We start from the raw sequence: 24,271 nt of genomic DNA, 5'->3' as shown, positions 1-24,271 counted from the left end.
CTTAATTTTACGAGTTTCCTTTGCGAGGAAAAGAAGGAAAGGAATAAAATTCATAGTTTCCAGGAACCACACAAAATGTTTATTTATTGATATTAAACATTTGCAGAGAAAGTCCAAAATGGGCTTCATTTTAATCTGAATGGTATTAGCATGGTTCTTGCGGATGATTGCTGTAGCAAGACAAACATGCTTGTTAGTGCTACGGACAGAGAGGCACTGAGGGCAGGTCTGATGAGCGTTATGCAGTGTACCAACACACCCGGGTTAGGAGGCACCCCGCGGTTGTTCTGGCAGGAGGGTGAATGTCAAAGGTTTGGCTAATGTAGGAGCAAGTACTAAGTGTAGCATGCACTCCTAGCAGTCGCTTCACCCACCAGCCGACACCGAAGCGTTCCGTCAGAGGAGATCACTTACTTTTGCAGTGAGTGGTTTGGGGTTATTTTCCCAGCTACCAATGTGAGGGATTTACACAGAACACAAGGAAAGATCCAAAAGGAAGACATGGGCTGTACCGGACATGGCACCCGATTCCCCTGGCTCCCCAAGGCCTGGATCAACCCATATCTAAATGATGACCTCAAGAGTCACGCTTTCCATTTTGAAGTACTTCTGTGGGGCAAGACATCAGCCACCGCGCAGGGGCAAGGGCCCCCCACAACCAAGAGAGCAATCCAAAAGGGACCCGACACGCAATAGCTATGGGACAATATTTTTCCAGCTTTTGGTTTTCAAAAGTTCAAAGGCATAAAAAAAATATATCTAGACAGCTCAAATCATTTTAGCTAATTTACAGCTTGAATCAAATGATTGGTTCTTAGCACAGACCTCTTTTAGACTTTCTGGATCTGCGGTGTACAGACCGTGTGCTCTCTTTGAAACGGTCACAGTTGACTTCAGGAAAGGAATGCATACAAATAAAAGAAGAAAAGATATGAAGCTGTTCAAAGTTCTGTTTCTAAGGATTTAATGTGGGCAAAGGATTAAGGAAAATAGAGTCATATGAACACAGCATGTAAAGTGTCTGATATGACATTAAAAAATATGAGTAACAATACGAGACAGACTGGCAATTGAAGCCTGCTTCACTGAAAATCCATGTGGGCAGCCTCTGTGACAGCGAGGGTCTGAGCACGTGGATCACTTCTATTCACAATTTGTATTTAGTTTAAAATTAAGCCAAACCAACTATTCTTTCCAAATTCATTAGGAAGTGAGTTTGTTGGTTTTATTTGGTTTTAAATGGCTAACAATTTAAATCTACATTAGAGAAAATACATATTGCTTTCAAGTGCTAAAATATTTAAAGGTGAACTGCTGGGGGTAGGTTGCTAACAGCTCACTCAGAAACATCCCAGAATAAAAAGAATGGCTTAAAAATGGAAGGCAGTGCAACATTTCTGTCACAAATTGCCCCTCTCTCTTTCCAAGATAAAGACTTTCTGATTTCTCAGCTACTTCAGCAGACGCCGCCAGTTGAGCACAACCAAAAAATCCAACTATATTCACAAAATACGACCCCTGGGCAGCCAAAACACTCAAAGGATGGGCAGCTATGTAGACTCGTGGTTTCATTTTCACAAGTGCTCTGTAGCAACGGCTTGCGGACTTTGATAAGAAATGCGAGCACCGAACAGGACAGTTTCAGGCAGTAGATGTTCTCTGTAGCCGCATTGGTAGAAGCAGAAATGCATTCAGACACCTGTTGATCCCATGAGGCCCCCAGCTGCGTTTAGGGGTGCACCCAGAGCAGGTCGGGTATCTCAAGAGACTTTAAACAACGTGGATCCATGCTGAAACGACTACATGTGCAAAAAGGCACAGGAGGCAGCCAACACTTTCAGGCACGTCTGTAGGTCCTGCCGCGTGCTGCTCCCGAGTTTTTGTCCTATCAATGTATCTGTAGATGCATGTGCCACTCCTGGAGGAGCAGATGGGCCATGGAGTTCACAGGTGTGTGTGGGTGTGGAAATTGTATCAACGTAAAGAAGTGCATATTTGAATCGAGAACTCAATCACACATTTAAGAACTTCAGTCATCCTTCCCTTTCGTGGACAATGGAGAATTTTAAAATATCTCAGTATCTTAAAAATATAAAAGTCTCTTATTTACTACTACAGTTTTGGAAATGATACCGTTTCATTCAATCTAAGAAAATGATTGTGGAATATTTCTTTGGGTTTTTTTTTAGCAACCACTTTTACAGTTCACTTTTAAACTGGACTGAACCAATTTCAGCCCTTTTTACTCTCTGAATCATGCTGAAAATTTTAAAACGTATTGAGATAGTTGTGTGAAATTTATTTTCAGAACAGCATCTAAGTTAAGATACTTGTGTTGTGTATCTGTGTTCGACATTGAACCAATATGGTTTGCCACAGAGAATTGTTTGGCTAAAATCTACTTTTTAAAGGATTTGTTAATGCAATATCCATAAAATCTCATGATACATAGTGCTATCCCAAACGAGATTACACATAACCCTTTGCCACGATGCCTTTAAATGACTGGTAAATGTAAATGAGTAAAAATAACAACAAATAAGTGATTCTTTTTATGCTTTGCAGCAGTGAGCGTATCACGAAGCACCTCAGCACAGCACACTCCAAAGCACAGGGATCATGTTCTGTGTCTAGAAATCTTTCAAGTGACAAACTCCATTTTTGTTTCTTTTTTTTAAACAAGAAAAGAAAGTAATGAGTGGAGTGGTGAAGATACAAGTCCTCATTTGTGGCAAAAGATGTGACTAAGATTAAATATTAATTGAATAAAGTCAGCCAGATACTGACACAGAATGTATCCCGTGGTGTAATAAGTTGCTGTAAAATTTAGATGCATCTCAATGTTGTAAAACAAAAGGCGAAGCGGATCCAGCCAAGTTAATAGCACTCAAAAGATCGGAGAACTGAAGCACACATACTTTCCCTTACCAATTTTCTCAACTGGTGTGTTCAAAGGAAGAAAGCCTTGCTTCAGAAGCTGATCCATCATCTCTTCATCATCTGCTTGGATCTCAGAGACCATATTACACGGGATAAGGCCAATTCTTGTACAGGTTTCTCCACGATAGAAACCATCAGCATCTTTGTCCCCATAAACCTGTTGTTCAAAGAGTGATAATGTTGGTCCAGAAAGCTTTTAGCATTTAGGAATTTTAATGCAGGCTGAATGGTTATGAAAGGACAGACTACTACAGTCTGGATCAGGAATTATAATCACTTTTTGACTACTGTGACCTGTTACAAACCTGGTATTGTTATGTTCATTTGAATTACGAATTCAGATACATAAGCAGAGTTTGGACTTTTTTTCTTATCAGTGAAATGCACAAGAAGTTAATAGACACCATTGAAAGTCATCAGTTTCTCCATGTGCTGAGCCAAAAGTTTACTTAATGGTTTACACTGATGTATAAGGAATTATTCACATGGTACCTTTTTTGGTGCCACGTGAACTATATTAGAAACAAAATTTTTGCAGAACTGCAGATTTGTTATTTTGAATGGAACAAATTGTACAGGATGCCCACCTTATATACTTGCTATATGCCCTTACTCAAGCTCTGCTATTGTCTTTCCAGAAAACAAGAATTAATGAATAAAAATAACATGAATTTTCATCAATGAGAACAGGCAAATCCAAAATTTCTCTTAAATTCTAAGAATGCTGCCGACTTACAATTATGCAAAGGCCTAGATCAAGGGTTGTGCTGAACAAAAACAATATTCTTAAGGCCAAACTGATGACTGCGTTTAGTCTCAACAGTTTTCTTTCTTTTCTTTAAAAACAAAATCCCCCAACCAAATCTCTTCAGTCCAAACCCAAGTTCATTAAAAATGACTGCTAAAGTGCCTCAAATTTCCGGAGCAGGGAGGTTTTTCACTTTTGATCACTATGCATCCACGGCTTACCTGGCCCCGTTCGCACAGTCCAGCACGTGTGACTGTAACCCAGCTACAAGGCAGACCTCGTACAGCTCCTGGTGTCCTGACCTTCCATCCCCACCCCACGTAGGCAATGTGTGAACAGTATTTTGGAAATACAAACTAATCCATCTTTGCAAGAATTTGATAGAAATGCAAAGCAGCAGATCACACAGTAATCACATGATCCCACATAGAAAATAAACACAGCTGAGAGAAAATAGCCGATGTGGGATCTCGCTAGACTTTTCAGTGCCAAACATGTATATGTTTGTGAAGAAATGAAATACCTGAGTGAAATGACGATTCTTGCAAAGAAAAATAATATATATATATTTTTAGCATAAAATCTTATCTAGAATCATAGAATAGTTTGGGTTGGAAGGGACCTTAAAGACCACCCAGTCCCACCCCCTGCCATGGGCAGGGACACCTCCCACTGGCTCAGGCTGCCCAAGGCCCATCCAACCTGGCCTGGAACCCCTCCAGGGATGGGGCAGCCACAGCTTCCCTGGGCAACCTGGGCCAGGGCCTCACCACCCTCATGGGGAAGAAATTTCTCCTTATGTCCAGTCTAAATCTGCCCCTCTCCAGTTTATACCCATTGCCTCTCATCCTGTCACTCCAAGCGTTTACAAACAGCCCCTCTCCAGCTTTTCTGTAGCCCCTTCAGGCACTGGAAGGTCACTATAAGGTGTCCTCAGAGCCTTCTCTTCTCCAGGCTGAACAACCCCAACTCTCTCAGCCTGTCATATCATGTAAGGAAGGGAGCCAAATATCTAACACAATATATAACATTAAAGGAATTGTGATTGAGGATATGGACATTCGTATCAGGATCCAACCCAACACAGTGGAACAGAGTCAGTATTTTAATAGCCTAAGCTAAAATTTTATCTTTGAAATGAAGATAGTGTAAGAAATGAGTCTGTAATTTTTCAAGTTGCTCCTTCTGCCTCTTGCACTTCAGCCCATTTTGCATCCAGTCTATCAGATACACGGCTGCAGGGGGAGATGCTCACATTTGCTGAGCCAGCAGAAAAATCTGCTGGCTTTTTCAAATCAGATCAGCAAAATGAACAAACTCGCCTTGCAGCTGCGGAATCATAAGATGAGGCAAGCTGGGATACGGCGCTGGCTAAAAACATTGACAGAGCTTAACACTGCCTCTGTCACCTGAAACAGCTGCTTTGCCTTCTGCACTCTGCGTAAAGGCAGCTCGTGTATTTTACACCAGTCAGAAAAGGGAGTGGTTTTCCCACTTTCAGAAAAGGATGAATCTGGAAGAGAAATACCTAATTTTTGGACCTTAATTAAGGTTGCGTATGCTGGCCAAGAGTGCTCAGCATTTAAAAACCCTACAGCAGCTCTGCTATGCAACAAGGTACAACACGGAGCTTTTCAGGCAGGATTTGTGGCAATGAACGCGGGAGGCTTCAGAGCCACAATTTTGGTCTTAGCACCTAAATCTCTAACGGAGTCTGGCCCTGAGTATGTAGCACTGTTGAGATTTTTGCCCATTACCTAATAATTTATAAACCACTAACACTAGACAGTAGGTTCCAAATCCAGTGAGATTTACAGCCTGAACCTCTGGAGGTAAAAAACCCTTGGATTCTAGTCTCACAAATTGCTTTTTCCACAGGGAACAAAGGAGACCCTGGTTGTGAAAACAGGTCCTTCGTTTTCTTTGATTTTAGATCCCACCTTAATGATCTGTCCTTCTTTAAACGGCAGCTCTTCTTCTGCAGCATCAGGATTTGGGGACATTGTCAGTGGATCGTAGTCAAAGAGTGCAACAAATATTCGAGTAGAAATGTCCTCTGTGCCAGGATCTGTTTCTGATTCTTCATAAATATCTGGAGAAAGATGGTCATGACCACCATAGCCATCTATGAAAGTAAATTCAGAAAAGAACAATTCAGTAATACAAGTTGACCTCATCTTTCAGCTAGTCCAGCTAAGACTTGAAAAATGTTTGGCATTTCAGTGGAAAAAAATGTAACAACTTAATGCATGTCCTATTAAGCTTGGTGTTTGGGGATTTTTTTAATTAGTAAGTTGTTATTTTTCTTTAAAAATCATCTGCAATCCACATGCACTGAATGTGGTGTCGATTTACACCACACTGACCTTTACAGATGTGAAGACAGCTCAGGTAAGAGAGCAATTTTTGTTAGCCTTAGTCGCGATTGCCATAAATTAATGAAGCATGTTAAGAATGACATAATGATGAGTCTGATAGGCTTTATCATTACTGCAAAAGTAACCATGCTTTGGATCCACCTGTTTTCTAGCACAGCTGCTTCTGCTCTTCATGGACACAAGAAAGCACATCCCAGCTGTGTTGACATACGATGTTTTACGTTCCAGGTTTAAAACCTGGTTTTAACCTTTCTCTCCAGACAGACAAGAAGAAATGTATCTCAGTAGTGTTACTTATGCCCAGGGTTGGAACTACGCTGCCTATGATTTTGTTTAAACATCGTTAATAGTTAACATAGCCAGCAGTGCCCCAAACCAAGCCAAAAACTAACTAACTGCCAAAATCCAGGAGGAATGGTTAGCTAAGACTGCATTTAATCATGAGCTCATTAGGCAAGATCATCCGTGAATATCACAACACTTGACACTGCGCTGAACTCTGTCTACTGCAGGGTACCAAATCAATTAGGGCATAGTAAATGAGAACTGATGTTTTATCTCACATCTTTCAGACTTTTCAAATGACCTGGAGAATGTGTTTAGTCCATGATTCAACAACATACTTCAGGACTTCAGTAGAACTGAAATAGAAAATTAGTCCAAAAAGCCTAACAGTGAGTGACTTGATTGGTGGGTTTCAAAGACTTGTAATTTTATTTTGAAAGAGCGCGTGGCAGCGCTCTCCCCAGAACATGCTCTTTCAAGACATATGAAGTTGAGATCCCCAAAAATAAAGCCCTCAAATTCACAAGCCACTTCTGAAAAACCTGGCTTCTTGTGCGAGTCTCACTAACTTCAGTGGCAGTCATTTACTTTTGTTCTTTGCCGAATCAATACTTATCCAATTTACAAGACCCTTCACAATGAATAAACTGAGAGTGATGTTATGAATTATAATGAAAATGTAGTTCAATTACATCAATTTTTTCCCAAATACTTTTCACATTAACACAGTTTTTACTGTAGTCTCCTCCTACAAATTAAAGACTCTCATTTATTTGGTAAGAGTTTGAACATTCAATATGGAACATTTTACATAAAATTCCTCTTCTTACCATCAGATGCATTTAAATCGACATTTGATATGTTTAAACTAGCAGTAATTTTTTTTCAGAGGATCACAGCTTTAAGGGAACAGCTACTAACTCTTGGGTCCAAAGCGCAAGAGAGAACGTGAATAGGGAAAAATGCAGAACAGCAAAAGGGCAGGGAAAAATTCCAGCCAAGAAGCTTGAGGCAGGCACAAAGCACAGAAAGGAAGTGTGGGAGAAGGGCACATGTGGGACAGAAAGCAATGGGACACAAAGGATGGGATTATCCTCCGTTCTGTTCTCCTCCCACAGTCAGGTTGCAGTCACTCTGTAGTTCATACTCAGGCTCATCGGGCAATGTAAAACAGGTAGGTTGGGAGGTGTTTTCTTTTGTTTTTTAAATTCAAATGGATTGATTTTTGCATCCAGTTCCAATTGCACTTAATAGGGGTTAGATGCAAACATGAATTATAGTCAAAAATACCTCTGTTAAAAGCACTGACCCATAACAACCTAACTCAGAATAGCCATGTTTGCTTTAGTGAACCAGAAAGCGAATCATCTCTTGATTATCTCATTACCCGTTTATCTTATTCTTTCAAGAGGTCTATGCGTATATCATATATACACACACATAACTGTGTAAGTAAAATCTTTGGTTTTGGATGCAGCCAGCCAGATTCCGAACGGACTCATAGTTGCGACAACAGCTGCACTGAATTCATGAGATATACGCCAAAATACACGAGCTGATGAGCTGGTTTTAAGCCAGTCAGAGATGTTTGCTTTGAAACCCAACATTAAATAAAATAATTAAATTAATTAATTAACTAATTAAACTTCTAGGTAAATTTCAGTTATCAACAAAACCTTAATGTGCTGCTTAGCTCTCTCTATGGCCCTAAGCTGCTTTTATGGTTTGTGTTAGACGCTTCAATTCACTGTGTTATGAACTATGAAAACTGAGTTGTTGATCATGTAATGATTTCTATGTTGATGAAGCAACAAATACTATCAGTAGTGGGTATAATTGCCTTACTCATGTAATACAAGTTCATCGTTACGATGCAATTATTCCTAAAATTAAGAATAATTTTTTGTCTTTGCCAAGCGACACAGCCAAAATCCTGTGTGGACATTGAAAAGCCCCCGAATCTTTGTTTAGCCCAACTCATAAATCAGAATAATGTTTGGCAACTGCTTCCAATTGGAGGCCATTAGGCTGTGATATACCAGCTACTGTTTGTCCCTCTCTAGGCTGTACGAATCGAGTGGAAACGTGGTCACTTGGATGAATGGTTGTTCAGGTGTATATGGTAAATACTGACTGGCGTTAGTAGCAGCGTAGCTTCACAGAGGGTCATGCAATGCAGTGTGCTTGGACTCATTCAAGTATGGAAAAGTGGCTGCACAGCAGTTTGAGGACAGAGGACTACGGGCTGTTTGTCCCTCACAGCTGAGCTGGAGAAACTTACCTGAGAGCAGACAGGACTCAAGAGCTATCTCCCCTGGCATTCTGCATTGCATGCAATGTTGTCATACAGAAACCGCACTTGTTAACACGCAGCTCTAAAATGTGTCTGTCACAAAGGAGGAATAATGTTCGGCATACCGTGTCTATATTCAGAGGCCATCGTACGCTGCTGAGGCCATTTCTTGTGTCCACCAATGCTGCGATAATAAGCTTCTTCTTTTACAGGTGAAATATTTCCCTCACTACCTGACCGAGACCGACCGCCTTCACTGTTACTGTCCATTGTAATTTCTATGGAGAAAAAGGGAATGATCTATTAAAACATATTGTATAGTTGCCTTTGCGGAGGCTCCTGCAGGCAGGCTTTGCCTACCTTTTCTTCCGACTTGCATATAGTAGGAAGGCTAAACAGCACGTAGGCTTTGCCAGATGTCTCAGCATCTAGCAATCCTTCTTCAGCATGGGAATCACAGAAACGTGTATCTCCTCTTTCTTTAAAGCACCTGAATTTTGTGCTTTCTAAAATTCATACAGTGTAAATATTGTTTGTTAGATCTTTGGATAGGAGTCATCTTTTATTATGAGTTTTAAACAATCCTACCTGCCAGATCTGCAAGGTCAAGAGCACTGTAAACTGTGTTTCACCTAGAAACAAAAATTAATTAATTTACTTAAAACCTACCTGCAAGAAGATACTAAGCCAAAGTATTTATAGATTAACGGAGAAAACACTGGAAAGAGTTTAAATTCTGGAACACTATGGAGAAAGGTTTTATCATTGGAATTCTAAGAACATTACAATTCTGAAGGTCTTTCCCAATAATTTAACTTCCCACGGCTGCCTTAACAACTTCCCATCACTGAAGTAAACCCTGAGCTGAATAACTCAGTAAGAACTCCAGGCATACATGTAAAAGGATAAGCTGCTGCCAAGAAATTTGGAATCCACATTTTTGAGCTATATGCTGAGCCCAACAACAGTTTCAAGTGTTTAAGCTGTTTAAACTTTGGCTCGATTGTACTTACTTTCTTTTTCTTTTATTTTATTTTACTCTGCTTTTTCACTTGGTGGAACTACATATTCTAATGCCACAACTAGAACAACTTCCTTTTCAAAAACTGGACCTGCAGCCCTTTTTCCCGGGAAACTTCCTCTGCCACCGGGAGTTCTGAACAGTTGGGTTCAAGTTTATTCAATGATGTACTGGATGCTTTCGGATGCCCCAATTTGACCCCATTTTATTTATCTGACCTCTCGATACATGTCATATCATCCAGATTTTTTTCCAGCAGGCTTACAGGAAGCAGATTTTGTGCAGAATTTTATCAAGTGTTTAGATTTTCTTCACTTATCCTTAAAGTGCTCTACGACAGCATGACGCTGAAAGTGAGAAATAATGCATACGTGTCTTTCAGCAATTTCAATCCCTACTCTTTTAGTCAGAAATCAGAACTCTTGAACTCACCCTAAGCCACGCAAGGCCTTTCATCAGCTTCACACCAAATATTTTTTGTTAGATGTTGTACAAAATGCTCAGTAGTCTGCTTGTTACTAGCGTTAGACGATGTTGTCGTTTATTCCTAATGGGACTTTCCCAAGGAGCATTTGTGGATAGTATATAATACAAAATATACTAATTCATTCTTTAAGTTACACTGGAAGAAATAACATCTGAGATTTTATTTCCTGTTTGATTATCTCTTTGAGCACAGAGGGACTACCAGAAAGGAATTTCTTCATCTGATTCCTAAGCTCTTGCTATTAAACCACTAAAGGGAAGTCATTACTTTGTGGTTTTCTTGCCTTAACTTTATTGACAGAATGTGAGCTCTGATCAATTTAATCACTTCCCTTATTTTTTAATTAAAATGAAAACTAAAAGGAAACCCAAAGGCTTAATTCAAACAAATCTTTCTAGTCTCTTGCCATTTCTGAAAAAAATCTTATATCAGATAATATAAAAGAGGGAATTTAGATATAAACTTGCTTTAAGTAGTCCAGACATAAACCAGAAATCTTTACTCCTATGAAAAGAAGGCTGCGTTCAGGGAAAAGAGAAAATGACATGAAAATCTAACAGTCTTCACACCATCATCCCAAAGTTATTTGAGAACCTGTCAACAGAAGTACAAGAGCCTTCCTGGGGTTGATACTTCCCCATACCATTTTCATACCACTGTAATTCCATGGACGTCTGTGAAGATTATCCTGGTTTTACTTCAGGATGCAGGATGAGCATCAGCCTCTGAACAGCCACGCTATTATATGTTGAAGACACTAAGAAAGTTTCATGCATTACAGCTGTGTGTATCTAGATATCAAAATAATTGTGCCCACTTAGAGGGATTTTGCTTCTGATTTCCAGTACAGGCATTTTAGTGTGAAAAATATTATTTTTAAAATATATTTAGTGTGAAAAAAGGGAAAAATATTTAATATTTTTTTTAAAAAAGCATTCCTTAATGATTAGCCTCTTTCCTTGCGATAATCACCATTTGATACATCTCTTGTTCACATAACTGTCAGGTGAGAATTGTCTGACACTGCTTCATGCTCCTACTGATGATGCCTGCGGTATCCACAAATTAAAGTCCAGATTAGGGATAGCAACTGGACCAACTTTACATCTTCATGGAGTAAAGTTTTGCTAAGAGCTCACAGAATCCTTTCTGCTTTTGTTTTGAATGTGTATCCTGAATTTCAGTGTGAATGTTTCTTCTTTGCCAGTATAGAGTGCAAGTTTTAACAGATATGTATTTGTCCACAGTGTCTGGATTCCATTATCTTTTCTGCACTACTTTTTGGATTTTCTGGTGTACACCAGCATATATTTTAAGCCATAAGTAAATCAGAATAGGGATGATTCTGTAAGAAGCATCAAATCTGGTAAATATATGCAAGTTCTAGTACCTTGTTACATTTAACAGGTTCCATTTTTTCCTGCTAAATTCCAAAAAGTAGTCAAGAAAATGGAAAGTGAATGCAAAATGATGGTTGATGAATGGAAAGATGGATGGCTGAATGGATGGCTGAATGGGCACATTTATTTTACCGATCATATAGCAGCCTGCCTGCATTATAATTTCTTCTTGGTAAGATCTGACAGCATCAAAGCTTAACCAAGCTTAGAAAATCTCCAACGTCCCCTAAATTAAATGACAAGATTCCCAGTGATGTCAATGGCTTCTGATTCAGCCCCCTGTGGAGATTCCCAGTACAGTCCTATTTAGATGGAGATGTTTTCAGTTCCGTTTCATCCCATTTAAACTATGAGTAACCACGGTTCAAGACAAGTGTCTGTCGTTTCTTTTTTAAGCACTGCCTTCACAACACTGTAAAGAACAGAAATGCACCAATCTGTCCAACTAACCAATGGAAGGGACCAACATTGGTCGAGACCTTTGTGGCACTGCACTGCCATGAGAGGACCTTCGCCCTGCATGCTCCACCCTTTCAGGCCGTCCTGCAGATGATGGATTACCTAAAAGCTAAAAAAACAACAACAGAAAAAACAGGTTTGTAAGTAACATGCATGGTAACATTATGGCTCTATGGTTGGACATTAATCAGGTCAATCACATTTGGAAGCATAAGCTCTAAAGGCAACTAAACTTAGTTTTTAACTGAAAGGTTAGCTGAAAAGTAAATACTGTTGCCTGGCAAACCTGCAAAAGAAAAAAATGGTTCCCTGATTTATGGTAGAGTTTTGTAACCAGCAGTCACACATCAGAACAAAAAAAAAAGAAAAGAAAAGAATAATTTTTGAAATATTCTTTTGCCTTTGTCGTTGCTGCTAAGATGACGTTATAATCTCCTGAAGAGTAGTACAACCAGTCATGGGAGCTGTGGAGACCGGACTGCGCTGAAATGACAAGCCGTTTCTGTATTCAGCTCTACAGCTTTGTCCGTTTTGCAGCATGTGAACAAGCGTACATCCTTCTGTCTTTGAGCACGCTGCGTTTCTATAATGGCCTTTGGTTGCTAAAGCCTTTTAAAGGTCATTGAAACGTGTTGAAGGGAATGTAGACACACTTCGTCTCACATCACAGCTGTCTCTTTCTGTTCACTACCCTTGCAGAAAATGTTGCTAATTTAATAGCTAAATGGTACTATTTTCATGCTCTCCAGAGTTTATCATGCAGTCATTGAGATTAAAACAGCTTGGGCACCAATTTTAACGAGAGAAATTTTTAAGGATCGTTTCAGCATGAACTGCTAGGCTAGAAGAGCAGGCAGCTGATTTCTACTCTTACATGAAACACATTAGATTTGAGGTTTCCACTCTGGACTGTTGCAGACTGAGAGGGTAAAGAACTTGCTTTGGTCTTTAGGGAGCAGGAAAGCCTACGGATGCATCTATCAAAGTATGGAGGCTCTGTTATAAATTAATGGACAGAAATGTAAATAAGCAAGATCACGCAGAGGCATCCTTGAAAGTATGGAATGGCCCTGGCCTCTCCCTTTGGAAGAAGCTGTTTGCCTGCATTCTCGTGCAGAGATGCAGTCTGCAACTTCAAAGGCAAGAAGAGATGGTCTAAAAAGGAAGGCAAAGTAGTGACAGTGCGAAGATAAGGCAGAAAATGGAAAGATGATGAAACCTGTGACTCCATAAATCTGGGTCACTGTCACACTGCGGGAGAATCTTGATTCTTGTCCAGAGATGTTCCATGATAAAGGGCATATTCTGAAAATTCTGGGAATGAGGTGAACAAAAACATTGATGTTAAAAAGAAAAATAAATTACTGATGAGATATTTTTCGAGTTAAAATGCAGACTTTTTTTTTTTTAAAGCAACATTTAGATGGGCAAAATAAAGAAAAACAATCTTTCTGAAAAATTATAGTTCAGCTAACCCTTAATTAAAATTTAGATTCAGTTGTCCTTTAATAAAAGCAGCCATTATTGTAATTTGTTCTGTGGGAAAATCATTATAAAGCAAATTAACGTGATTTCAGCATGACACAAAAGAAGACTGTAAAGGCAAATGCAGAATAATAAACAAAAATGAATGGGGAGAAAAAATAAAAAGGGAAAAATGTAGCAGATAGGTCCAAAGGATGGACTCTGAAAATGAATTCAGAAAAAAAAGGAAAAGGGAAAAAAAAGTACAAAAGAAAGAAAAGAGACTGATTTGGCAAGCAGATGTTAGAAGGAAGATTTATTGCACACACCAGAGAGTCTTCTGCATCTCTGTGGGATGGCTTTGCAAGTAGACCAGCTGCCCTAGAGTCAGCCATTAAGTCGGTCTTCCAGCCTCCCTGAACATCTTCATTAGACAAATTATCTGTTCTATTACATCTCTGAGTCTCATACTTTTTCTCGTAACTGGACTTGACCTGTTCACTCCTGGGCTCCACAAAGGAAGGACCCAGGTCACCAAAATCTTCTTCGATGCTGGTTTGTCTGGTTAAGGTTTTCCTGCGAGCAAGCAATGGCCTCATGCTTTTCCTGCAGGAACAGCCAGCCGTCTCTGCACAACAGCTAGACGCAACGTTGGCAGAAACCGAATCGCAAGTATATCTGAAATTAAAACGAGATTCTTCTTCTTCACTTCCACAGTCTAGTCCACTGTCTGGGCTTCTCGATAAGGACCGGCTATATTTACATCCTTTGTCGTCTGCAGCAAAATCCTCCATGCCTGAAATTCTGTGCTTGGCTGGGTACCAGAAGTTGTGCTGCTGGTCTTGATTGTAGGGCCTAGGTGGTCTAGAGTCTCTAGCTACTGTGGGGTTCTTTTTATAGGGCATACCTAAACCCTGCTTGTACAGCAGTTCAGAGTATTCACCATCCTCTTCAGCTACTTCTGGAATACTGAAAAGCTTTTTACTGTGATGTATCTGCTGTGAAAAGTCAGGCTGCTCCCAAAAAGTGGCTTCAGTGGTCTTATTCTTATCGCACTCCTTAAGATTATGCAATATTAAAAACCAGACAGGGAACAAATAGTGTGTGACAAAAATAAAATGGGAGGGAAAAGGGAGAAGAAAAGAAAAATAAAGACAGAATTAGTTTTAGAGCAATGGCAAACATAAGACATGCAGCTTATTTAGTGAAAAGGATGTCATGCTTTGTGAATGAGAATCTGCGAAAAATAAAGAAGTGATTAAGAAGTTGCCGGGTGTCAGATACAACATGAGAGGTCAGTACAAACAACTAAGTGGTGCTCTTAACAAGAATAAACCCATGCATTTAAAACAAAGCAATACAAGCTGCATACATGTTCCAGCACGGTGAATGAGAATGGCATTAAAACACAGCACTAATGCTTAGTATGTTCCTTGCCCCATGCCAAACTGCTATTTAATTTTTCTTTGTAACCAGAACTCATATATGAAAAAAAAAATATCTATTCTAGTAAGCTTTTTCGCTTTGCATTTGTTAAAACGTCCTATACGAGTAGTAAGTAAATCTCCTGCCAGAGGCGAGATATTCTGCAGAAATCATTAAAGGAGTTCTAGTTTCCTTTGTAAAACTGTAAAAAAATTGCACCGTTGTTAAAGCTTGGCTTCCACAGAAAGAACCCTGAGAAGCAGGCTGCTCTCTGATGTCACTTGGTCTGCACCCTCATCAAATCTCTCATCATAATCTTGCACCTGCTTATATTTGACATATATAAATAATATATAAATCTGCAATATTTGAAAATCAGCCTACTAGCAGAAGTAAGAGTCCCTGTTTACACCAGAAGAAGGTAAAAACTGTATCAGCTGGGATAAAAGCAAAATTCTGAACATTTTGTAATTTTTCTATTACGTTTACACAAAACGCAAGCTGGTGCAACAGAAGAACGCTATGTAGTATCTCTGTTGGACTCTGAGAAGACACAAGACAAAATGGTTCAAGAAATGTTGGTTTTGATTGACATGGTTCACAGGTTCTACATCATGGAGATCACCTCTCCTGAGCTTTACTCAATGCCCAGATCAGGAAGGTCTCTGGACACAACGACACCTATAAATCACGACAGGATCATCTTGGAGACTTCAGCAATACCTCTCTCTCTGAGCATGTTAAACTTCACTGGGTTTTTGATGTCTTCCCTTTCAGGCAATGGGATTTCTCTAATTCACTTCATGACTGTATTTGTTTCACCTATTTCCACTCATTTTTAAAACGTGTATCTCACTTGTGAAACTTCCGAGACAAACTGCCATAAAAGTGGAAAAAAGTCAATAAATATGAACAACAATAGTTTTGATTGGAGCTCAAGTATCCCACAATTTAAGATGTTCAGATCAGGTAAGTAAGTTGAATCTTCCCTTGACGACCTGCGTCAGCGTTTGTTTTAGGGAACTGTGGGAGGGAATAATAATCTCCCAATGGAGCAAATATGTGTCTACAGGCAAAATGTTTTCTTGTTACTTGGGGGCATCTGTTAACTCAGGAGAGAATACTCAGTTACAGCTGCACGGGCATGGTTGGCATACGTTCAGACTCAAGAGGAACAGGAATCTGATTGCATTACGGAAAATTCAGTAAATGTTTTTTGTTTTGTGTGCACTCTTCACACACTGTTACACGGAGAGAAGTACACCTGCAGACTTTAAGATATCTGAAATGATTTACTACACCTATGAAGGGTCTGGACCTTTACTTTTAAATATCAATATTGGCAATACAAATTTAAAAACAAGAAGTAAATATGCTTTCCGCTGCATAAAGAACAAGAACAGTCTAGGGACAATTCATTTTTTCCCAGAGGAAAGGGACTGAAGCAGCATGCAGGATTTCAGTTTCAACATTTATGTTAGTAGAATAATAGAAATGTTGATTATTTTTTCTTTTGAAAAAGTACCTGTCTCACTCTAGACAGTATCAGAATAAAAGGACTGAATTTATAGTACATGAAAGCAGTTATAAGAATGCTCAAAATTCTTGTATACGTGAGAAAATAGTATCATTTTGTAGTTAAATAACAGCATACCAGAAGAAAAATCAACCTTATTGTTCCCTTATTGTTTATGTTATCCAACTTTCTAAGAAAACCAATTTACTATAATTGCTAGACACATAAAAAGAAAATACAATTTACATGTACAAATAAACTATGGGAAATATAAATTCTATATTGAGTAGGTTTAATATTCTACGCATACTTTAATTTTTAAACTAAACTTGTTTTTCATACGAGATATTCCTATGTAGTGTTAAAGCAATATTTCTGATAGGTACTTCCTACTGTCTCTGGTGATTCTTTAATAATCAGAGCACGAGGATTTCTGATAATGCATTTTTCAAACAAATCTGACGCAGCTTCTTTTCTTACAAGCACAACTTAAAGCCTGGGGAAGAGATGGGACTGGCACTGGAAACAGACATGAAAAACCTTATTTGCTGTGTTTGTCTTTTTCTTTTCTATATTACATGTGTTTATATAAATCTCTTTGCTCAGAAACAACTTATTATCTGGGTAGCACATGTAGAATATTGTCATGTAGACATGAGAAAGTTCCAGAACAGAAATCGCAACTTCAATATTTACATACAGGGAAACAGTCAAATAGTGAAAAGATTAGCTATCAAATAATGCAAATAAAAACGTAATAAATGTATTAAAGTGGCATTGGCATTATAAACAATGTTCACCCCAGTTCTAGGTCTATACAACAATGTAAATTGTAATGGTCTGCAAAATTCACACTTGACTAAAAGAAATCCTTTGAAGGAAGTATCAAGAAATGTAGGTACTCCTACGGTTTCCCTGCAGGTGCACTTACCTTAAGGGCATTGTGTGAAGTCACACTGACCCGTCGCCTTCCTCCATCCTCCAGCTGCATTTCAGAATACAGCTCTTCCTCATCTTCTTCCATAATATCAGACAAGTCAGAACCTCTGCTGCTCTCCGTGTGGTAATCTTCACCATGGCAATAGTGGGGCTAATTGACAGGGTGACAGAGAAAAGACTTCACTGACTGCAAAGCTGAAAGTCTTTGCATAACACCAATAAGGACGAGGGCATGCACAGCACCAAAGGCAGTTTTAGTCTTGATTAATTTCCCTTGATATAAAGAGGTCCTTCAAGCATCAATGGACCTGCTGACCAAATTGTAGAAGCCCTAGGATAATTCACATCTCATCTGTCCTTCACAGCTGTTTGTTACATCACACTGTAATTTAAAAGTGATCAGCATTTAATTCTCGCAGGATGTTACCATCATTGTATGATACAGCTAGCTGATGGAATTTGAAGCTCTCACTCTCTTAAATGTTGTAGGAACAGACTGGCTAAAAACTTAATTGTCTTAAAATTGGTCCAAATATTTCAGGCTCCTATAAGTTTCCAATTAGTTGTAAGTTAAGGAGGAAGAATTATGTCCTACTGCATTGCTAATGTTAAATTGGAGTGGCCTCTGTTAAACATTACATCTAACAAATCAGATCACAAACCAAACTCATTATATTTCCAAGGACAGATTTTCAAATGGAGTCGTCTGACTGTCAGATTGCAGTAGAAGTACTTGAAGTACTAGAATGCTAGAAATTACTGCATTCCTTCCACCAGCAATAGTAATGAAGATATAATTTCTGTGGTGCCAGATCAATTCCCACAGCTATGCAACACGCTGATAACAATCAATCCCAGCAATGAGAAGAAAATATCTACAATAAGCAGTTTCTCCAAAGTGAAGATGGATTTGCCCTCCAAATACAAGAGGCAATTTCTCCTCTTATAATTCTTTGTTTTGGATCTAGATAGATTGCAGGGTGAAGCCTTCAGCAGTAATTCTTGGTGCCAAGCCCATAAACGCTCTCAGATCCTTCAGATGCATCGTATTACAATAATCTTAGAAGAAAAGCCGCTGCAGTTTCGCGATGTTTTTGATTTCTTTTTGAAGTTAAAAGATCAGACTACATTCTAATGCCTCATTTTCACATCTAAACTTTGTGGCTCTTACGCTAAATTTTATTATTTCATCCATGCCATTCTAGCAGAATCTCGGTCCTGGTTTTCATAGAAACTCGCTCCTGTTCTTGGCTGTATTGAACTGGCACAGTACTACACACCTTGCCTGCTGCCTTGTAGATTACCAAAGGCCGATCTGGCTGGAATAAAGCCCTGATTACTTGGGCAATCAGACTAAAGAGACCTATCAAACTGCCTCCAAGGTTCATGCATTGTGGTTCCGAGAACGGGAATGCCTTGCTAAGGAGCCACTCAATTATTCAAATAAATCTTCTAATTCAAGCACTGCTTTAATTAAGGCATAAATGTAACTAGGAGGTATTACATAAGCAATAATTATGCAATTCTGCTTGCAATCAATTAACTCTTGCGTAACAGGGCATGCATACTCAATGTTCAATAACCACGTGCATTTACACACGCAGACTTCCAGTGGAACTTCTTTGGCCATATATTCTATGCACCTGTGGTTATAATTTCATGTTTTCCAGCACTGCAAATGTCCTAAGTTGTCTCTGAGTTTCAAGTTCACCTCTGACACTTACTTTCTTTGTCCTCATTATCTATTTACAGAGCAAATTAACAGCTTGCGGAAGAACAATATCTTCAAACATTTTTGTGACAAAAGCAAGAATTATTATGCCTGTTTTAGCCTTACTTGACAGGCTCACTGACTCGCATCCTTAGAGGTATGGAGATATTCAGATGCATAAATACTTGTGTGGCTCTGGGCAACAAAGACTAACTTCCTAAGCCTAAGTTCACGAAGAAGCTTTGTGAGAGCCTGATGTTGCACCACCGCTTCAGAGTTGTGATCCATGCCACCCCTGCCTGTGGAGCATTTGAAACCAGGGAGCTTAAAGTCAATGATCTTCCTACAAAATACAATGTGGCAGACACAAAGGATTTCCATTAGAGGCCACACGTAATGTTAATAAAAAGCTTGATAAAAAACAATATTACTTCCATTTGCTTGAAGTTTTTTACTCTTATCTATGGAGTCAGACAAGTCAACTGATACAAAGGCAAAGACCTTTCACAGGGAATCAGCCTACAGAACAGCACGTGCTTCCGAAGGTACCAGCAGCACAAGAACATTATAATGAAATTAGTAAACTACTAATTTCTTGGGGGAAAAACTATCACAGATTAGGTTTCTCCAGTTTTCTCCGATTATTTCTTCACTAACAATTCAAGTGCTAAAAGGGATCATCTCTCATAAACAACACAAATGAGCAATTAACCTACAAATAGGTATATCTCATGAATCTATAAAGTAAACATTTAATAGCCAATTTACACTTAACACACTGCAGCTGTTTTGCCAGACATAATTTAACTGCTGTTTCTCAAAGTGCAGGGTTTTTTTGTCAGTATTTTAAAGCAATGAGGAATTCTTTCAGCCTTAAATGAAAACTAAATTTGAAACCTAATCAGATTTGAGAATACTTGCAGCCAGAGAGACTTCAAATCCAGCTTTGAGGACATACCTTGTAGATAAGAGAGTTTAATCTTTTTAGGCTTCAAGGGATATAAAAAAATTTGTTTCCAACCTTCCAATGTTCATATCCAACCTTGTATTTAGTAGAGTTTGGTGAAGCAGACGCACTCCAACTCACCCTTTAATGATCTGGGGTAGTAAGTACATGTGGAGCAGCAACTTTGTACTCACATGGTAGATACCCTTAAGTTTATTTACCAAGGTTAAACATGAAGTAAGTTCAAGAGAAAAATGATGTTTGTCTTTGTCCCTTACAAACACTCTAAACTTTTCACGCTGGGCCTTCTAAATAAGATCACTGTTAGAAAATCTTGGCCTCTTTGTGTCTAGAAGAACTCAAGCTGCATACAGAGATAGAGATGCACCTCACCAACAAGCACATCTTGTAAGACCAGCACGACTGCATGTATTCTGTGTAAGTGAAGATGGAGCCAAGTGCATAAAATCATAGAATCACTAGGTTGGAAAAGACCTCTTAGATCATTGAGTTCACACTTGTTTCCCATCTGACACCCAACACAACAATAAGGCCGGGCTACTTACTTGCTTTCCAAGCTCTGACCCTTTCAGGAAATCATCAACTGAGGCGCCCCTTCTTTTGACATTAGGAGAATCATAGCCATCTTCTTCATCATCTGAGTTAGCGTACTGGGCTGCATTACTTCTTTCGCTAAAAACACTTCTCCTCTCCATCTAATAAAGCAACAAAAAATGGAAAATCGTGAAGCAGACTTGCTCCTGCAACCAATGGAAGAAATTGCAAATATAAGACACGAGGACTCAAGAATAGAACATTCAAATATGCTCACAGTTTAAAGCAATGTTAGTTTCCCCCGACTGTAATGCTTTAGGAGATTTCAAGAAATTTTTCCTTGTTCTATTACTGTCAATCATAAACAATTACATACACACTTGTGCGTGACCATCAACTCGGATGCTATCTTTTCTCCTCGTATCACCTGTTTAAAAATTCTCTGTATTTTACGGTCAGAACCTGTTAATGAAGACACTAATTTCCCCTTGGCAGAGGGTTAGCAGATGACCTAGTGACTACAGCATTTATTTACCTCAGTATAAACGAAAATGATCTAGATAAATAATCTATAGATTGAGGCTTCATGCTCTTCCTCTGCTCTGATGTGACTCTTGCCCTCAGCTACTGAATCCTGCTACTTACTCAATATTGATGACAATAGCCATCTAACAGGCTGGATGAAGGGCAGGGAGAGGATACACAGCTTCTTCTGCAGCAGCCTACCACAAGGGGAGAATTTCAACTACTGGGGACTAAACGTGACAAATATCATTGGCAGAATTTGATTTAATTTCAGGTGAATCCATCTGTAAAATTCTGTCCAGAACCTTGAATTAAACATTTCAAGCATCACTAAAATTAATGTAATTAAACACAGTTCAGAGCATATCTTATGTCAGCAAATTTCAAAACCATATTTCAGTTCTCTTTCCCTATATGGTTGTTAAAGCAACTTTCACTTCAGAGTGCCAAAGAAATGAATTGTCTTTTCTCCCACTGTTACATTTATTCCAGTTTGCTCTTTTTTTTCCTGAAGAAAAGTAAGAAACATTCACATGCATATATATGTACTTAAGGAGATCTTATTGATCCACAACTATTCAGCTTCGCAAAAGCTGTATCATCACCCAGTGGCTCAATTCTGTCCCAGAACAGGAGCGGTCAATAAGATGGGGTTGTTAAGACATGTGTGAACTGTCAAAATTAATGCAGTTATTCTGGAGATACATTGGGAGACAAAAGACTGGACATAACAACAGATGACTGTCAGATAAAGGACCAAGATAATGTATGAAAAAAGTGTCACTGGAGCTTGAAACAAGTCATGGACAGTTGTGAGCAGCTTGTGAGGAGAAAGTAACTGCCCAGGGCACTGGGAGCATTTAAATATTATATGCTTGGGTAGGAAAAAGAGAGCATGTTGTCAGGATGCATATGCATCAGCTATGCTTACCCAAAGGCCTCAAATATGAGATTTAAATTAACTAGCGAACATCTAAGTCACTATAGCAGCCACGGGTCATAATGGTCTCAAAACCAGAGAGTCTCCTTTGGGCAGGGATGTTTCTAGCAGGTACAAAAGGAGTTGCAATGAAAAGCTTTCACGTGGCGGCTATGTCAAAACAGTTGTAAACGTCTGTGAAGGTGTAGCACTGAGGAAGGGGCACTCTTAAAGGACAAATATGTACCATTGCCCATGGATCCATGGCAGAGTACAAAATAGTGCCTTACATGCATCTAAACTGCCATTTGCTATTTTGAAAGGGCAGAGGGCTTCAAAGCACAAACATTCCTCTCATCTGACTGCTTGCCTTATAGAAATGAGACTCTGTCCTCATTTTATGGACTGTCAAAGAGATTAGCTCTCACAGTAACACCGCTCAGGACTTTTGTCTATCCACCTCTTTCCATTTTGTCACACAGGCACAAGCCTTCCTTTTGACTCCGACAGGATTCACGCACAAATTTTGATGATTACTATTCTTTTGCTTTTCATAAGTAAGAACCTGCATTTGTGGAGACAACATTTCTAGTGATGTTATGGTTTCTACTGCTGACCAAAGCACGATCAATACTCTTTATGGCTCCAAGCATATTTGTGGAAGATGACACAGCATTTTAGCACACTGGTTCTTTTCAAACTATGAATCTTCAGCGTTTAGAAATGACTAGCTGCTCCTTAAAGCACATGATAAAAAAAATTCTTAGATAGAAAGCGCCAAAATTGATAAAGCCATCCCCAAAAAGCCTTAAGAAAAAGTTTGCCTTTACCCTATTGCTCTCTGCAACACGTTGTGCAGCTTCTCTTGCCATGGCTTTTGCGACGGTATTTGGGACTGGTGTGCCTTGAGGTTGAGGGAGTATTCGGTTAGGCGATGGAGACCTCCTCCCCTGAAGTGGGCCATGAAAGTTAGGGGCAGGTGGCTCAAGCGTGTGTCCATGAATAGGGGATGCCGAACGAGTCTGCTCCCATGACTCATCCATTTTTAAATGTGGACCTAAATGTTCTTCTTTGGTTTCTGGGGCTCCGGCACTTGCTAATGGCTTAGGTTTGGGAGCAGTTCTGGGGTGAGGGGTTGGAGGCACCAGTAGATCAGACGGAATGGCAGCAAGAGAAGAGTCCACTGATTCCCCTTGTGCAGAGAGCGTTCGAACCGTAACTTCCTTTGCTTCCAAACTCCTTAGTCTCATTAACTCCACCAGTGTGTTCTCTGCTGTTGGGAAGATCACCTCTGCCACCTGAGTACATAAAGAAGCAACTTATTAGCTTGAAGGCACCTGTTTTCCTCCCCTCAATCCCAATGAAGTACAACTTTAAAAGTCTTAACATGGAGTGAACTATTGCCAACACAGTGTGATATGCAAGAGCCCACATTAGGGCTCCACATCGTTAGCACCAGTTATCTTTAATCCTTTCAAGTCATTTGCCTAAAAGCTTAAGCGTTTATAGAAAGAAAAGTAATGTGCAAGTTATGCACAAACAAAAGAGTAGGTTCTACTCAATCTGAGAAAACCCCGCATCCATTCAGGTACTGTTACTTGTTTATTACTGCCTTTACTTGTCACTTGTAATTCACCTCATGTAGACGGTTGCTGTAACGCTGGAAGGAGAACTCACCCGTTGACCTTTTGCATAAACACCATAGCCGGTGACATTGGCGCCGTGGGAGGTCCCTGTTGCTGTCAGAGTTGGTGGTTTCCAGGACACCTGTATAGTTGCTGGGGAAGACCCAGCCCGTACAGTAACATCTTGAGGTGGAGCTGGAGGACCTAAGCAAGACAAGACTGGTCACCGCTGAGACTTCAATCAGAACTAAGGACGTCAATTGATACACTTGCAATTGGGAACTACAGATTTCAAAGAGTTTTTTCAAGAAGATAAAATATCCATATTGCAGTTATTACGTAAAAACGGAAGCATACACTCAGCAGGTCATGGGCCCAGGAACTGAACCCTAGCTTACAGCCAGTATCTAAGCTACATTTCTCTGTGAGATGGTCTCTGATAGTTTCATATACTTGCAACCTGTTCCTGACCTATTTTTACCCCCCAGGCTGCATAACAGCTCCTAACTGTGAATGCAGATATTAACAGAAAAATGCAGGAAGCAAAAGGCCCAGGAGTGGCACTGTTAGTGGAAAACTGATGCAGATGACAGCACATTACTCTGGTATATATGTCTGCACTGAATGCACACTAC

General features: G+C 39.5%; 1 protein-coding gene across 6 annotated transcripts in view; it reads right to left on the bottom strand.

The window, feature by feature from the left end:
- RIMBP2 (RIMS binding protein 2) overlaps positions 1-24,271 on the bottom strand; it is a 151,194-nt gene that overhangs the window by 7,381 nt on the left and 119,542 nt on the right. For 5 of the 6 annotated variants that reach the window (XM_054082797.1, XM_054082801.1, XM_054082799.1 and 2 more), the window contains 10 exons: positions 23,689-23,840; positions 22,842-23,309; positions 20,579-20,728; positions 17,348-17,506; positions 13,805-14,533; positions 12,003-12,120; positions 8,770-8,922; positions 5,629-5,813; positions 2,929-3,097; positions 826-891 (listed from right to left, as the gene is read on the bottom strand). In XM_054082797.1, coding sequence (XP_053938772.1) covers positions 826-891; positions 2,929-3,097; positions 5,629-5,813; positions 8,770-8,922; positions 12,003-12,120; positions 13,805-14,533; positions 17,348-17,506; positions 20,579-20,728; positions 22,842-23,309; positions 23,689-23,840 — 2,349 coding nt within the window. The remainder of the gene's footprint in view (positions 1-825; positions 892-2,928; positions 3,098-5,628; positions 5,814-8,769; positions 8,923-12,002; positions 12,121-13,804; positions 14,534-17,347; positions 17,507-20,578; positions 20,729-22,841; positions 23,310-23,688; positions 23,841-24,271) is intronic. The other variant, XM_054082798.1, reaches the window with a different exon arrangement.

This window comes from Cuculus canorus, chromosome 17 (genome assembly GCF_017976375.1).
Source record: "Cuculus canorus isolate bCucCan1 chromosome 17, bCucCan1.pri, whole genome shotgun sequence".
Lineage (NCBI taxonomy): Eukaryota > Metazoa > Chordata > Aves > Cuculiformes > Cuculidae > Cuculus > Cuculus canorus.
Note: the sequence above shows the minus strand (reverse complement) of the source record. Positions and strands in the feature narration are given on the sequence as shown.